Below are 17,930 nucleotides of genomic sequence, written 5' to 3'. Positions count from 1 at the left end.
ACAAAGACCACAATGCAATTTTGAGACACGCCCATTGGGGCGGACTTACTTCAAATAGCTGCGAATGCGGCGAAAGAACTGTTGCTGCTTTCTCCCCACCGGATGCCAGTGAACAAGGGTGACTAACCTGAAACGCGTATGGCCATGAACTTTGCTGACAAGGTGGTGCTGTTATTTCCCTGCCATCCTGCCAATTAAAAAGGTGAACCAACATACCGTGTGTGGCGCCTCAATTGTGGTGTGCTTGCATATGGATATATAGCGGTCGGCTCCGGATCGCGAGACGCCCCGCTGCAGATGTGCGGCTCCAGCGCGTTGAGTACAACGAGCTACAGAGGAACGGTGTGACCATGTTGGTGGGATCTACAAAGGCGGGGACTCAGCCCTACCTGGGACAGTAACCTACTATAGGTTTAAAGCTACTTGGGGCTACAGCGGCAAACCACTATGGATCAAGAACAACAAAGACCACAATGCAATTTTGAGACACGCCCATTGGGGCGGACTTACTTCAAATAGCTGCGAATGCGGCGAAAGAACTGTTGCTGCTTTCTCCCCACCGGATGCCAGTGAACAAGGGTGACTAACCTGAAACGCGTATGGCCATGAACTTTGCTGACAAGGTGGTGCTGTTATTTCCCTGCCATCCTGCCAATTAAAAAGGTGAACCAACATACCGTGTGTGGCGCCTCAATTGTGGTGTGCTTGCATATGGATATATAGCGGTCGGCTCCGGATCGCGAGACGCCCCGCTGCAGATGTGCGGCTCCAGCGCGTTGAGTACAACGAGCTACAGAGGAACGGTGTGACCATGTTGGTGGGATCTACAAAGGCGGGGACTCAGCCCTACCTGGGACAGTAACCTACTATAGGTTTAAAGCTACTTGGGGCTACAGCGGCAAACCACTATGGATCAAGAACAACAAAGACCACAATGCAATTTTGAGACACGCCCATTGGGGCGGACTTACTTCAAATAGCTGCGAATGCGGCGAAAGAACTGTTGCTGCTTTCTCCCCACCGGATGCCAGTGAACAAGGGTGACTAACCTGAAACGCGTATGGCCATGAACTTTGCTGACAAGGTGGTGCTGTTATTTCCCTGCCATCCTGCCAATTAAAAAGGTGAACCAACATACCGTGTGTGGCGCCTCAATTGTGGTGTGCTTGCATATGGATATATAGCGGTCGGCTCCGGATCGCGAGACGCCCCGCTGCAGATGTGCGGCTCCAGCGCGTTGAGTACAACGAGCTACAGAGGAACGGTGTGACCATGTTGGTGGGATCTACAAAGGCGGGGACTCAGCCCTACCTGGGACAGTAACCTACTATAGGTTTAAAGCTACTTGGGGCTACAGCGGCAAACCACTATGGATCAAGAACAACAAAGACCACAATGCAATTTTGAGACACGCCCATTGGGGCGGACTTACTTCAAATAGCTGCGAATGCGGCGAAAGAACTGTTGCTGCTTTCTCCCCACCGGATGCCAGTGAACAAGGGTGACTAACCTGAAACGCGTATGGCCATGAACTTTGCTGACAAGGTGGTGCTGTTATTTCCCTGCCATCCTGCCAATTAAAAAGGTGAACCAACATACCGTGTGTGGCGCCTCAATTGTGGTGTGCTTGCATATGGATATATAGCGGTCGGCTCCGGATCGCGAGACGCCCCGCTGCAGATGTGCGGCTCCAGCGCGTTGAGTACAACGAGCTACAGAGGAACGGTGTGACCATGTTGGTGGGATCTACAAAGGCGGGGACTCAGCCCTACCTGGGACAGTAACCTACTATAGGTTTAAAGCTACTTGGGGCTACAGCGGCAAACCACTATGGATCAAGAACAACAAAGACCACAATGCAATTTTGAGACACGCCCATTGGGGCGGACTTACTTCAAATAGCTGCGAATGCGGCGAAAGAACTGTTGCTGCTTTCTCCCCACCGGATGCCAGTGAACAAGGGTGACTAACCTGAAACGCGTATGGCCATGAACTTTGCTGACAAGGTGGTGCTGTTATTTCCCTGCCATCCTGCCAATTAAAAAGGTGAACCAACATACCGTGTGTGGCGCCTCAATTGTGGTGTGCTTGCATATGGATATATAGCGGTCGGCTCCGGATCGCGAGACGCCCCGCTGCAGATGTGCGGCTCCAGCGCGTTGAGTACAACGAGCTACAGAGGAACGGTGTGACCATGTTGGTGGGATCTACAAAGGCGGGGACTCAGCCCTACCTGGGACAGTAACCTACTATAGGTTTAAAGCTACTTGGGGCTACAGCGGCAAACCACTATGGATCAAGAACAACAAAGACCACAATGCAATTTTGAGACACGCCCATTGGGGCGGACTTACTTCAAATAGCTGCGAATGCGGCGAAAGAACTGTTGCTGCTTTCTCCCCACCGGATGCCAGTGAACAAGGGTGACTAACCTGAAACGCGTATGGCCATGAACTTTGCTGACAAGGTGGTGCTGTTATTTCCCTGCCATCCTGCCAATTAAAAAGGTGAACCAACATACCGTGTGTGGCGCCTCAATTGTGGTGTGCTTGCATATGGATATATATATATATATAAAATGTTGGTATTTTTAAATTCAGGTTAAATAAATATACCACAACTTTTTAAATTCAGGTTAAATAAATTGACCACAACAGCGCCCAAGTTATATGCTGGGTAGTCGACGGAGTTTCAACTTGAATCATTTCAGGTCATCATCAGGACAAAGGTCAATAGTTTGAAAGTAGTGCTGTATAGAAGGGAAAAGTAGAGTAGATACGCAAATAAGAGGCCCAAGAATGAAGCAAAAGGGATACAAGAGTTCAAGTATATGATATTTACCTGAACTGGACAAGGATTTAGTGAAGAATCCAAGTACGATCAATCAGGATGTGGTGGTAAAGTCAGCGTGATGTCAGGTATCTGCTTGTGTACTGAAAGGGGGGTGGGTGCAGAGTCATGGGTGAACAAAGCGCCTTACAATAGACTAACAAGGTAATCAAGTCGACACCAGCGACAGCATGAATGTAAAATTACTCAATCAATTAAGTCGCACTGCATGATCGATAGGAGGGAGGGGGGGGGGGGAGGGGTGGTCTGGCGGTCCAATTGAGGTGTGCGAGTTCCTGGTGGTCACGGAGATTCTGAATGGTGAAGGGGAGTAAGGATAAAATTGAGTAAATAAGGGCAGCATTGAGGCAAGTGGAGTAGAGAGGTCCCCAGTAAGGGTCAGGACTTACTTGAATGAAAATGGGTTCAGGGCGGAAATCCGAGAACGGGGTCGTTGAGTGGCGATCAATGTTCTCTGGGGCTGTAGCAGAGGAGTCAAACCTGCGTGTCGCAGCCCAGCATGATATAGATTGCCGTTTCACTATTCTGGTTTTTACATGTCCAGTATGGCTACAGCTATGTACCTGTATGACAGCCTCATTGTTGAGATAAATACAATAAAAACATATATAAATAAAAAAAGAAATTAGATTTGTTAGTAACTGGTGAGTCATAATTTGGCGGGTCGGCTTTGGTGCGTTTCAGGGTTGATTTATATGTTTTTTCTGCCGCTTGTTTCCCTTGGAACATGGTTACTATTCGTCAGACCAAGTGAGCATCAAAGGAAATAAAATTAGCTCCTAGCAGCCCATACACATCACCGCATAACCAAGCCACCACTATGTACTGATGCAGTATATGTTGTGATAATAGTTGGGGTAGAACACGAAGAACGAGGTACAATGAAAATAAACGAAGCAAATGCCCATGCACATTATTAGTATTGGGTGGAGTCACTATATCTTGTAACTTAAGATAAACTTACTGCACCCGTTCAAACCCAACACTAGATGACATGAGTATCCAAATCTTGTATCTCTACAGCTACACATGCCACAAACATGAAGTTTCTGCAGGTCGACGTTTTGACTCATGTCAGTTTGCAACAGGTTTCCGTCCTGACTTTCTGGGATATAATCAATAAAGTATCTATGTTATTCCTAGACACCAAGATTATCGAGCTATTGTATCTTGTGGCAATATGCTCCTTGTTCGAATTAGTAACCTTGAAGGGATTCCCTCTCAACACCTTTATGTGAGCAAGAAGCAAGAATGCTACTCTAGTGGTAAGCCATTGTTCCCGAATCTTGATGTTCCACTCGGATGAGCTGCACTGAGGTCACAAGCTGTAGATGGACTATTTACATAAGATTCAACATCAGCATTGTTGTGAAATAGTGTGACAAGTTAGCGAGGAATAGCACAGGGAACAGTGAGCAAGGTCCTCAACCAATCTCTATTATGCAACTGATGACACGATCGCCATATTGGTACAAAAGAGGGTGGTGATGGACGGAGCATCAGAACCAATCAAACACTCACACCCAGTCAACAGATCTGGGTTTGATCCATCACCGTTCTTTAGCCCACTCTGCCATCCCAGTTCAGACATGGCCATATGCAAATCAGTCTGACCCTGTGCCTCATGGGAACAGTCCAGCCCGAACTGCCAAGCCATGTCTTCCCTGGACCGGAAACAAGCTTCCTAGGACCGGTTTCTGGCATTTCAGCCGTCTTCAGCCAGGCTTGCTTGAATCCAGTGGCAAAGTGAGCAAGGGACTCACGTCTGAGCATACCCTGCCATATTGGGCGAGTGTTGAATGAGGAGACTCCTAATTCTAGGGCCTGAACAGGTTATTAACAAAGGCCAGTATCTGGACACCTGAGTGGGATTTGGTGTGTGAGAATCCTCAAGGTAAGAGTGGAAGCTGGCTCTGTATATGGTATACCACTAGGAGGTTATACTATGCAGAGTCCAGAGATTTTCCAAAAGTGTACAGGGCTCAATGTAAAACCCAATGTGCTCTATTAGTGGTAGTGTGGGTGAGCATCCTTAGTCCTAAAAAAGAGGAGTGTAAGACATTCATTGCACAACATTGACCAATAAGGCGTACACGAATCGAAAAGGAGATCTACACCAATTTTATAAAAAAATAAGCTTTGTTTGAGGTTTATTTTAAGACCAAGATCTTCGCAATAAGGAAAGCATGTTTTGCAGGAAAAACTTTCATGTTTATCCTATAGAGGAAAACAATAATGAAGTTATACAGGCAAGTTTACAACTTACAGTTCTAGTCTTGGAACCAAAGGTCAGCAAGTGGCAATGGTCAAGTCAATACCAAAAATGCACCACCAGTGGCAAAGGGGTGGCCGGGAGCAACGTCAAAATCGTTTTTTGACCCAATGGGGATGGAGGGCCACAATGCAGCACCAAACATACACCACCAGCTGCACAGGGGCGGCCAGATGCAGAGTGCAAATGCAGCGTTGGGCCCCACTTGCTCTTCAAGGAAGAACTTGCTTCAGACAAACAGGTTGCAGGTGTCACACTAGAGTTTGTAGGAGAGATACCAGTGACAACAGAGGTAAGTTGAGATGTAGGGGTCATAGGAGCACCGTCAATTCAGCTCACCAAGGCCCAGGGGCTTCACGTGCAGAGGTGCCTTTAGATGTGGGAGTCTTCTTACCAGAACCGGTCGGGTCAGGGGGAGACTGTTGAGTCAGACTGCAGCGTCGGAGTCCAGAAGGGGTCAACCAATGCTGGACTTGAGGTCAGGATCCCTGGAAAGCCTGTTCTGGGTCAGTGGTTCGTCTCGACACCGGCCAGAGGCATCTGACAGAATCCAGAGGGCACCTGAGTCCTTTGTGTAGGTTTCTTAGGACAGAGCAGCTGTCCTCAACAGTCTCTAGTCTTTGTGGAAGAGAAGGAAGTCTTCCTCAGGTTCTAGAAGTCGCCGGCTGGAGGACAGGCGTCGACTTCTTCACAGGGTCTTTGAAGCTGGAGACATGCCGGTAGGGCTGGGGCCAAGTCAGTAGTCTTCTTCAGGCTTATCTACACGCCGTATTATTCGTCCTTTTTGGGTCGGCAGGAACTAGTTTCTAAGTCTGGGAAGCCACCGAACTACTAACTTAGGGGGCGTTTTAGGGGAGTAGCGGGTAGGGCAAATAGACACCATAGACCTCAATCAATCAAGGTTCTTGTACAGCGCGTCTAATCACCTGTAAGGGTCTCAAGGCGCGGTGGGGTGGGGGTGTGGAGGTAAGGAGGGTTCAGCATTTCAGTTGAAGAGCCAGGATGGTGAGGTCCTTCCTCAATTGAGGTAATGACAGTGATTGCCTGAGATGCAGAGGTAGGAAGTTTCACGTCTTCGCAGCAATGTAGGAGAGGGAACTTCCTCAAGCCAGGGTCTTGCAGATCTGTGGCATAGTGGCCAGGGCCAGATGGGCGGGCGGAGATGTCTGGTCAGTGTGGAGGGAAGAGGTAGTGGTTGAGGTATTCGGGTACGGTGTTGTGGAGGACTTTGTAGGCGGGCATGAGGAGCTTGAAGGTGATTCTTTTGTTGATCGGAAGCCACTGGAGGTGACTCAGGTGACCAGAGATATGGCTTCGGTGGGAAATGTCCAGGATAAGTCTGGCAGAGTTGTTCTGAATACGTTGCAATTTCTTTTGGAGTTTTTGGGTTGTGCAAGCATAGTGTGTTGTCGTAATTGAGCTTGCTGCTGACGAGTGCCTGGGTGACCGTTCTCCTGGGTAGGAGGATTCCAAGTGCTGCTGGCCACCAAGTGTCGCCCCAAGCAGAGGGTGTGGAGCCCAGGATGAGGATTTCAGTTTTGTTAGAGTTTGGATGAAGGCAGTAGCCACCTGGATGAAGGAGAGCTGCCTCAAACTCATCGTGGAAGTTGCTCTTAGCGGCTGTAGGTTTATCAGTGAGGGAGAGAATCAGCTACATGACGGCGGCGTATGAGACTATGTTGAGTCTGTGGTTTCTGACGGCTGCAAGCGGAGACATGTATATGTTGAAGAGGGTGGGGCTCAGAGAGGAGCCCTAGGGGACTTCGGAGATGATCTCTGTAGGTTCTGAGGAGAACAGTTGGAGCCTGACATGACCTAGTCCTGGATTGGAGGGGTCTCCCCATCTTCAAGATGGTGTGGACTGAGAGATGTGCTTCACCTTGCCTCCCCCACCTTAGAGGTGGAGTTAGCAGAGGTGGGCAAACCTCCCATCCTATTCTCCCAAGTTTTTCCAAAGTGAGGGTGTAAACCGGGGGCTGCCATCTGCTGCTAGCAGCAGAGGCTGGGGGTCGCATTACAAAGTCGGAAAGACCTTTGAAGCTTCCCTCTCGAGGGCTGTCCCATCCTGGAAAAGGTTTTGGGACATCAACAATCAGGATGTGCATTGTTTCTGGTCCCAGAGAGTAGAGAACATGTCTGGTGGTGGCAGGCTGCATACAGCTAGCCTGTGACCACACCAGGGTTGGTAGGCTGTCAGTGGACCCTCAGAGTACATGGCACAATAAATCCCACACTGGCATCAGTGCGGGCTTATTGAAAGTAGTTGTCGAGTTTCCAGCCCATGTATTCTCTATGGCTTCCCTGCACTTACAATATCCAAGAATGCCCTTCGATATTGTAGAGTGTACCATGTGGACTTTGTCATTTTTGTCTGCACCACTCCACGCATGCTGCAGTGGCAGTCTACATGGTCTAGGGGACCCTCTTTAATCCCAATACCCTAGGTAACCAGGTACCAATTGATAGGGACTTAAAGGGGGCCTGAAGGGCCAATTGTGGAATAACTTTTAGGGAAGAAGCACTGGCACAGGGGTCCTGGTTGGCAGGGACCCTGTGCCCTACAATTGAAACATCAATACCAGGCAAAAAGTGGGGGCTAACCATGTCAAAAGAGGCACTTTCTCACAAAGAGCCCAGCGGGCGCATGCCTCTCCTTACATCTTACTTTGGTTAGCTTACCGTAGGCCTTATATCTGACCAAGGAGAGGAACGTAGCATCCCCCCAACAATGATCGTGTAAAAGACTATGCACCTTAGAGATGTAAAAAGCGATCGCTGGCTTACTCACGTAGACGCATTTGGCTGAGATGTTTAACGGAAAGCGGGATTTGCCGCTCTCTGCCATGCCTCTTAATTTCCTAGTATCATAAGGTAGCAGCAACCGTTTTCCTCTCCTAAGGAATTATTCTCCAAAACTGGGATCGACTGAAGCTTCAGTGGTTTTTTGTCAATTCATGACTAGGAGTCACTTGAACGTCAACAGCAGCGGCAGTATTGAGAGTGGTGGTTCCTTCAGGACAGAGCAGCTCACCTAGGCGGCAATCTTCCTCTCCTACCAAGCACACCCCCAACTTTTCTTTATCTTCAATAGAAAGTGTGACGTTCTTAAAGCACATGCAAAAATGCAGGTATCACGGACGAAAACTTTGCAGTCTGATTTTTTTTGTTTATAGGCTCAGCCATTACAATATGGCCTGTTACAGTGTAAGCTTACGGTTTACAGCGATGGATGCTTAATGTTAAGATGTGGATAAAGATGACAAAGTTTGAGCCATGTTGGTTTCATCTGACAGTAGGCTTGTTGTCAGCAAAACATGCTTTCTTTTATAAATAAGAGATAAAATCAGTGATCAAATGATAAAACAACTCAGGGATTTAACTATTAATTGGGAGAGATCTTCGTGCCAGAATGCCGATCCACCTGCTCTCAGTCGGAGAGTTGATTCCAAAAACTGTGCAGGTGGTGTCCTTCATTAAGAGCACATATCCAGTTTCCACTGCAGAGCTCTGATAAGGAATAGCTGCAGCCAGCTACTCAAATGTGTGCTGTGCATATGAACTATGAAACGTAAAGATAGGTTAAGCTATTTAATGCTGTAGCTAAGGTTTAGCACCGCGCTTAAAATTAGCATTGGGGTATTAGGAGGACACGGCTCTCTAACAATGCTAGAAACATTAATTTGTTTTCACTGCTGAACTGCTTTTATTCTCTTATTCTGTGTTGCTATCCAACTTATTTTTTGCTTTCACACTAAACTAAATGCTCATATTTCTCAGTGCCTTTTTTGAGCGTAACATTCATAAATGATATATTATTTGATTGCCATTGTATCCCAGAGCACATCTAGAGTGACCAAAAGTAACCTGAAAATACAGCCTGCAGAGTATTTCTCTGCGGGGCAGTGGCAGAGATGCAGTCCAACTGGCTTTTTAGTTCTTTGTTGATGCATTGAACTAAGGGCCATATGTAGGTAGGCTGTGTTTTGCGATTCTCTAATTGCAATTTTTAGGGAATCGCAATTAGAGAATAGCAAAACGCTATGTAGGTAGGATTAGCAATTTTGTTTGCGAATCCCACCTATTCCTTATTTGCAATTCTCTAATTGAGAATCGCAAATAAGGAATACCTTGCCATTCATTCCTATGGGCTAAAAGGCCCATAGGAATGAATAGGAAGACATTCTCAATTTGCGATTCTCAATTAGAGAATCGCAAATTGAGAATACAATTTCAAGGGTGCAAGGGTGTCAACATGACACCCTTTTGCACCCCTGTAATGAGCATGGGTGCACATGTGGCGCACATACATGCCCTAAGGGCATGTATGTGTGCCACATGGCACTTTGAATAATGCATAAAACTTTATTATTGAAAGAAATCGCAAATTACCATCAACCTGAAGTTGGTGGTAATTTGCGATTCCTTAAGCCAAAATAGCACAACTTGGGTGCTTTCTACATTGCATTTAAGGAATCGCTATTTGGGATTCCTTAAATGCATTTGCAAAATAAGGAATCGCAAATTTTGCGATTCCTTATTTTGCATGCAGATTTGCCTTCCTACATCCCACTTAGCAAAATTGCGATCGCAATTTTGCTTTCTACATATGGCCCTAAGTCCTTGCATCAGAGGGTTAGAAATTCGACCCCTGCTGCTCTGTAGACTGCCCACTGATTTCTTACCAAGAGTGGGTGGTCAGTGCTAAGACCCTCTCCTACTGTTGTAATCTGTGAGAGAATGTGTAACAAAATACCGATATATAGCCCGTAACACAATGTGATAATAAACTGTTAAAGTTTAGTGGTTTAAACAAATGATTTTCATAATTAATAAGCTTGGCTTTTGGCTTAATGTTTCAGAGTAAGCAGACCAGATTTATGGCACGGGACACAGCATTTCCCAATGCTCCAATAAGGTTCATAGTGTGTCAACATAATCAACTCAAGCCTACAGTTTTGAGGATAAGCTTTTCCATAATGCAACCATCAAACCCAGTCATAACATTAGAAAGATACACAGAATTATAGTTGGCTAAGTAAACTACTCTCTCTTAAGAGGACCTAACAAGGATTTGCACAGAGCAAATCGTTTATAGCCAATGAGTGCCACATGTGATGACCAACACCGAAGCCATTGTCTGCTACAATAATCTGCAAGATTACATGTAAAAAATAGTTCTCTGTAAGCTTTATTACACAAGTAATAACAATCCACGTGTAAATGACCACTGACTTTAAAACATGTTTGTCACAGTAAATGTACGCCCTAGAGCCTTAGTCATAGCTTTTCAGAACAAAGATCAGACCCACAACCATGATCATTTGCTTACCACCAGCCACTTACTCCTGTTTTATGAAGTATAAGCTGCCCTACCTGCCACAGAGTGCAATACAAACAGCACACAAATTCAGCCCAATCAAATCAGGTACTCAGGGGAACCAACATGTGACTGGAGCCTGGGTCTATCTCTCTCAGTAGTACTGTGAAAGCGTGTTATGGCAAAATTGCACTCTGAAGCCAAACCCAAAAATCCATGTAGATTAGTGGAGCCCCGGCAACTTTTGCTGCTCTCAAACAAACTCCACTCCGAAGCCTAAAGTTAATGTTGGAAGGCGAGGGTGCTGGGGCCGGAATACATTCCTGGTGATTTCTCTCTTACCATCTGTGCTGTTGACTCAGAAAAACACTGTACATTATCTAGAACACTTTAACAGAATTACAATACCATGTGCGTGACCCTCAAAGTTCAAGCTCAAGCAGTCATATTGCTGCTGACTCGGGGAAATGGATAAATAAAATAATTAGAGCAGCGTGGAGGGGAAGTCATTTTTTGTGTAAGCCACACAACTTCAGTCCTGTCAAAACATATACTCCTGGCTACCAACATGTGGATGGAGCCAAAGCCTCTCGCTGTAGTAGTCTTTTTCAGACTGATCACATTCGGGTGACAATTGCGCTGCCAAGCCTAAAAAAGGACGTTGGAGGAACTCAGAAGCAAATGAGGGGAATGAAATGGGAGTGGGGGCGGAGTGCCGTTTGTAGTAAAAATGAAGTTGGGTGGAGTATGGGAAAAACTTGCACGAGGGGAGGAAATCAAACTGAATGGGGTAAGAGAAGTTTACAAGGGGCAGCGCAATATAGCACACATGATGTAGTCTGGTAGTGGGAGAAAACCAACGAGAGAGTGAGCAACACATGCAGGAGAGAGCAACACTGAGCACAGGAGCAAGTATTTGGTAGGAGCATATGATGGAGTGAGTTGTAAAACATGCCCTCTAGGTGCAGAGCTAAAAAGAAAATTTGTTCACTACGATTGAGCAGTGGAAGGCTACAAGTCATCTGACGAAAAGGATTGTAAAGAGGCTCTGCCCCAGGGGAGGGACAAAGAGGAGGAGGAAAGCGGGCCACAGGATAGGAAGCAAGCAAAAGAGAGCACAAATAAAGCCAACCAATGGTAAGCAATGGGAGGCCAATACAAGTTCTTGGTAAGTTGATAACAGGTCTTCTGTAACTAGACAGCTTGCACTATTCGGTAGGTGAGACCTTAAAAAGCTAAAAATATTTACACTTAATATTCTTGATTTAATTAGGTGTGAAAATAGCAAACTAAATAAACATACCTTAAATTCTTTAAAGCAGTGTTGGCAGTTTTTGTTTTTTTCATGCTGGTGACAATATTCGTTTTCTTCAGAGTAGGAGGCTGCAATTTTGACTGATTTGCACTGGATTGTGTTTTAAAAGAAGCTGCATTTGTTTGCAATTTTGAAGGACCTGCGTTAGGCGGTGGCTTTGTTTGAACTGTGCTTGACTGTGATTTTGACTGACTTGCATTTGGCTGCGATTTTGAAATTTTTGCATTAGGCTGTGATTTCGAAATGCCTGTACTAGGCTGTGACCTGGAATTGCTGGTGTTAGGTTGTGACTTTGAATTAATTGCATCAGGTTGTGATTTTGTTGTGCTAACTTTGGCTGCAGCGCTTGGTGGTTTGGAGTTAAGGTTCTTAAATTTTGAAGTGGGCTCAAAATGTGAAGAAGAGCTTGTACTTTCAGGAGATGTGGCTGATGATTCAACGTGAAGAGATCCAACAGTAGCTCGTATTGTAACCTAGAGAAATATAACAAACATTTGCATAGGATTCTCCATGTTTAATTGAAGCTTACATTTCAAAGCAAAAAGAATACACTAATTAGTTTTACAGAATTATATGTAAACAAATATTTATAGTTCTTATACGATCAATCTTCATATAAATTTAACATCTAATAAAAGAGAATGCAACAGAATCTTTGGTCAAATTCGCAGAGACAACTGCATAAATTTCACAATTGTTGCAAAATAGTGTACCATACGAAGACATCTAGAGATGTTGATTTGATGGGTGACACAAACAATGAGCTGTTTCAAAGGATTAGTGAAAAATTGGATTAAAATAAATTTTCCAGAACAGCATTGATTGGCCAAGCACAAATTCCTCAGTCGGTAGAACGATTATCTTGTTATTTTTACACAATTCAAGCACATATAATAGCACATATAATTCTTGCACAGCCCCTTCCACATGCCTATCAGCTTGTACAATTACAAGAACACCTAAAGAGAGACCGGGCTGGTTTTCCCATTTGCGAAGAAGGCACGGTGGTTATAGGAAAGACAGCATGATCAGGACCGTACTTAAGAGGAAGCAGTAATCAGGACTATGAGTGACATGTGAGTGTGGTCCAAATAGAAAATAAGTACTGTAGGAGCTATCAAACTGGGTCTCGTCTTCCCTTGGAGAAGTATAGGTTTTCCTATATTCAGTTTCAATTTGCTGTAATACCGGGTTAGACGTTTTTCCATAATGTTTCAATGTTATTAAAAACTGCAAAAATCAGTGGTTATCATGTTTTATGTTTTTTTGTCCTCTGTTGATAATCAGAGGTGTTTCTTCACGGTTTAGAAAAAACGTTACTTTTATTTCTCTTTCCCTCATTGATTGCTATAGTCAATTATTCTCATATTCTTTCATGCTCTTGTCTTCAACTCTTTGTTGAATCTTCTCTCTCAAATAACATTTCATTATTTCTCACAACTCCCTGTCTGTCTAGATACTCAAGTACTCAAATCCCTTTTCTGTAGTCTAGACCCAACCCATGTCAAAGGTTTGCATGAATGGAGTTAGTTAGCAACCCATTACGATTTGATTGCAGTAGAGGAAAGATTAATTGTGGGCATTTAATGGACCTTCCTGATGCTCTGCCCTTTAGACAAATGACAAAGATTTTCTCAATGAAGATTTTCTATTTAGGTCATGAGATAAAGTTAGCAGGGTGCTCTGCGCTCAGTTATTACAAGGAGGTGTCACTAGGTCTTTCTTTTCTTGAGAAACAAAGGAAAACTGGTATAATATTTTTATTGTCTGATCTAGACCTATATCTGCTCATAGGGAAGAAGCTTGCTATTAAATTAATATGTATACTATTAGCTATAGGGATAATTGTGGCATTAAATTGTGTAGTAAGCTGTGCAGCCAAGGATGTAACGAAGCCTGGAAAGCTTGTGAGTCATTTGCATAAGCACTTCACAGTGGGAAAGAATTTCTTTTACATGGTTGTGCCGTGTCTGTACGATTCTTTGAAAGCTAGCACAAGAACCTCTAAGTATTACTTTTTACCAAGCATGTGGGTACCTCTTTACTAACTGAAAGCAGTGATGGGATTATGTTGCTGCTGGGCATTTGAGACAGATGCAAACACGACGAGATGATGGACGGAGCGCTGAAACTTTCCAGACACTCACCCCCAGTCACAGATCTGGGTTGAATCCATCATCGTTCTTTAGCTCACTTTGCCACCCCAGTTCAGACACAGCTATATGCAAATCCGTCTTGACCCTGTGCCTCATGGGAACAGTCCAGCCCGATCTGGCAAGCCATTTCTTCCCTGGACCGGAAACAAGCATCCTGGGACCAGTTTCGGGCTAACAGCCCTCATCAGCCAGGCTAGCTTGAATCCAGTGGCAAAGAGAGCAAGGGACCCTCGTCTGAGCATACCCTGTCAACTGACGGATGCAAAAGGCTGCTGCAGAGGCAAGGGGGGGGGGGGGGGTGTGGGGGGGGGGATGTGGAATAGAGAGCTTGATATTTGATTTTGTTTTGTGCTGCTCAGTCCTTTTTTTATGCTATTAAGATATGGTTTATCGTCTGCTGCAGCACAGGTGAGCCCAAATCACTCTCCAGTGCATAACACAGCCTGGTTTTCTCTATACACTTACAGCACCACAGGATGTTAGGACAAATTGATTACACACAAGGAGCACAAGAAGTCTCACTGTAATACCGTTTCAATCAATCCCAAACCACTTGTAATCTTTCTTGGTGGAGAGTTGTAAGAAAGCGTCCTTTTTTTTCATGGTTGCTCCCACTTTTCTGCTAAACTGCTGATGTACTTTGACTGTGCCCTGGGCTCCTGCCAAACAGGTACCCAACACCTATATTCTTTCCCTAAAATTGCATTGAAAACAAAACCCAATTGGCACTCTCTGGCCACAGGTCAGCTCCTTGTAAATGGTACCACAGGTACCAAGGGCACTGTGAACAGGGAAGGCCTCTAAGGGCTGTAGCACTTATTCTCCCACCCTTAGAGGCCCTGTACCTTTACACACACACATTGTTCTGCACCAAAACGTGCAGGCTGCAAAGGCAAATTGACGAGTCGACATGGCACGCATCCCTGAGTGCCATGCCTACAACCCACTGCCCTGGCATAGATCAGCCACCTCTCTAGCTGGGTGCACTATACCAGTGATGAGGGTACAGGTACATTAACCCTGTACCCCTACAGTGTCTAAGCCAATTCTTAGACATTGTAAGTGCAGTAATGCCATTAAGAGTAAATGATGCCGGGAGTTTGTCATTACGAACACCACATTACCATAATGGCTTTACTGAAAACTGGGAAGTTTGGTATCAAACTTCTCAGCACATTAAACCCACACTGATGCCAGTATGGGACTTAATGAAAAATGCACACTGTGGGCATCTTAGAGATGTCCCCTGAAAAACGACCTAAAACTATTGTCCAGGCTGAGTGGCAGCTCACCAGCTCCCACCACCAGACAGGTTTCTGGATCCCTGGGAAGAGAGACTGCTGCTCTCTCGTGTTTCTGAAACAATGGACATCCTGGGACAAGGTGCCAAGCTTCCTCCAGCTGGATGGGCAGAATCCACGGAAAAGCTTCTAAGGTTTGCCGTCTTTGTGAGCTTCCCCAGACCTTTTTCTGCTTTCAGCAACTGGCCCACCAGTAGGGCGAGAGAATCAGTAGGAAAAACAAGTGAGGAAGGAAGGTGTGCCCACCTTTGCCAACACACCCCTCGTGTTTGGGGGGGCGAGGTGAAGCACAACTCTCAGTCCCCGCCACCTTGCAGAGGGGGGGGGGACCCAGCCAACCACAGTGAGGCATATGGCCCCCTCCCACTGTCAAAATAGGGGTTGTACCCACCCAAAGGAAGGGACCCATTGGTCTCGGGATACCAGACGAACAAGTTACTTACCTTCGGTAACGCTTTTTCTGGTGGATACAGTATCTGCCTGTGGATTCCTAACCTTGTGAATATCCCCTGTGCCAGCAACATTCGGAAACTTTAGTAGTTCTCCACGCCGACGAGGACGACGTCACAGAAGCACGGCTCTGCACGCGGCTCCGCTTACGTCACTGGAACCAAAAGAGGACCTCGTCGGCGTGATGACGTCAGTTCCACCCTTTTTTTCCCGTGCCTTCGAGGCACACGGACAGACTGACAACAATATATATACAGTATACATAGTACATAATATACAAACCAACACACAGTGTGAAGACAATGCAGGAAAGCAAAAGAAATAACACTTCTTTTGACAGCAATAGAAAAATGTTGACATCACTATTGTAGGGATACAAAGCTGGCCAACGGGGAGGCGGGTGGGTCAGTGAGGAATCCACAGGCAGATACTGTATCCACCAGAAAAAGCGTTACCGAAGGTAAGCAACTTGTTCTTCTGATGGATACATCTGCCAGTGGATTCCTCACCTTGTGAAAAGATTCCCATAGCAATCCCACTCCCGGAGGAGGGTGTCCACCCTTCTATACCAGAAAGTCCTGAAGGACAGAACGAGGAAAGTGACCGTCCCTCCTCACTTCGGAATCCAAGCAGTAATGCTTCGCGAAAGTGTGGAGGGAGGCCCAAGTTGGCGCCCTACAAATGTCCTCCACAGGCACACCTCTAGATAAGGCAGATGTAGAAGACTTTGCCCTGGTAGAAAAACCCTTATACCCTCTGGAGGTTCCTTACCGGCCAAAGAGTAACATATCTTGATGCACAAGATAATCCATCTGGAAAGGGTGCGCTTGTGCACCGCTCTGCCTTCCCTGCAGCCAACAAAGCCCACGAAGAGCTGGTCATCCACCTGAAAGTCTTTAGTCCTATCGCGGTAAAAGCTCACCGCCCTCTTAGGGTCCGATCGGTGAAGCTGCTCCTCCTCCTTGGAAGGGTGAGGGGAGGACAGAAGGTAGGAAGGGTAATGGACTGCCCCAGGTGGAAAGGAGTTACCACCTTAGGCAGAAAAGCAGCTCTGGTCCTGAGTACCATTCTTTCAGCATGAATGGTCAAGAACAGGGGTTTCGAACTCCGAGCTTGAAGCTCACTTACCCTCCTTGCCAAGGTAATGGCAATGAGAAAAACAGTTTTGAAAAACAATAGTCTCAAGGGACACTTGTGCAAGGGTTCAAAGGGAGAACCCATTAAGTAAGTTAAGACAAGATTTAAGTCCCATTGAGGAACAATAAATGGAGTGGGCGGAAATTTGTTGTTCAAGCCCTTAATGAACCGTAATACAATAGGTGACCTAAACAAGGACGGCTGATCCGGCAAGCAAAGGAAGGCCGACAAAGCCGATAAGTAACCCTTCACAGTAGCTACAGTAAAACCCTGCTGAGCAAGAGAGAAAGCAAACTGAAGGATGTTGGATAAACAAGCCCTCAAAGGGTCAATAGACTTCTCTACGCACCAAAGGACAAATTTAGACCACCTATAAGAATAGATAGACTTGGTGGGATGACGTCTGGCAGACAAAATCACGTCCACCACGTCAGGCGGGAGAGAAAAAGAATTCAGGTTGCCCCGTTCAATCTCCAGGCATGAAGGTGCAAGCTCTGGAGGTGGGGGTGTAGAACCTGCCTCTCAGACTGTGAGAGGAGGTCTGCCCTGAGAGGGAGACGGAGCGGAGTGCACGAGGAGAGGTGGAGAAGATCTGTGTACCACACCCTTCTTGGGCAGTCCGGGGCGATCAATATGACTTGGGCCCGGTCTTGGCGAATCTTCCTCAGAACCCAAGGAATCAAGGGTATGGGAGGAAACGCGTAAAGGAGATGCACGTCCCATCTCAACTGAAACGCGTCCCCCAAAGCTCCCTGCATCGGATACTGGAGACAGCAGAATGACGGACAGTAAGCGTTCTCGCGAGTGGCAAACAGGTCCACCCGAGGAGTTCCCCACGTCCCAAAGATGTGACGAACCACCTCCGAATGGAGCCTCCACTCATGGTCGGCAGAGAACTGACAACTGAGACTGTCTGCACGCACGTTCAGAACTCCGGCCAGATGATTTGCCATCAGACAAATCTGATGATCCTAAACCCAGGACCAGAGACGCAGAGCCTCTCTGCAGCGACAATGCGACCCCACTCCTCCCTGCTTGTTGACATACCACATCGCGGTAGTGTTGTCCGTCAGGACTTGAACCGACGGACCGCGAAGGGAAGGGAGGAAGGCCTTGCCTTGAGTGCCAAACG

General features: G+C 46.2%; 1 protein-coding gene across 11 annotated transcripts in view; it reads right to left on the bottom strand.

Moving 5' to 3' along the window:
- Positions 1 to 17,930, bottom strand: part of ZNF280D (zinc finger protein 280D) — an 896,727-nt gene that overhangs the window by 518,267 nt on the left and 360,530 nt on the right. For all 11 annotated transcript variants that reach the window (XM_085644120.1, XM_085644117.1, XM_085644119.1 and 8 more), the window contains one exon: positions 11,743 to 12,227. In XM_085644120.1, the coding sequence (XP_085500246.1) occupies positions 11,743 to 12,227 (485 nt within the window). The remainder of the gene's footprint in view (positions 1 to 11,742; positions 12,228 to 17,930) is intronic.

This window comes from Triturus cristatus, chromosome 3_1 (assembly GCF_964204655.1).
Source record: "Triturus cristatus chromosome 3_1, aTriCri1.1, whole genome shotgun sequence".
NCBI classification, from domain to species: Eukaryota; Metazoa; Chordata; class Amphibia; order Caudata; family Salamandridae; genus Triturus; species Triturus cristatus.
Note: the sequence above shows the minus strand (reverse complement) of the source record. Positions and strands in the feature narration are given on the sequence as shown.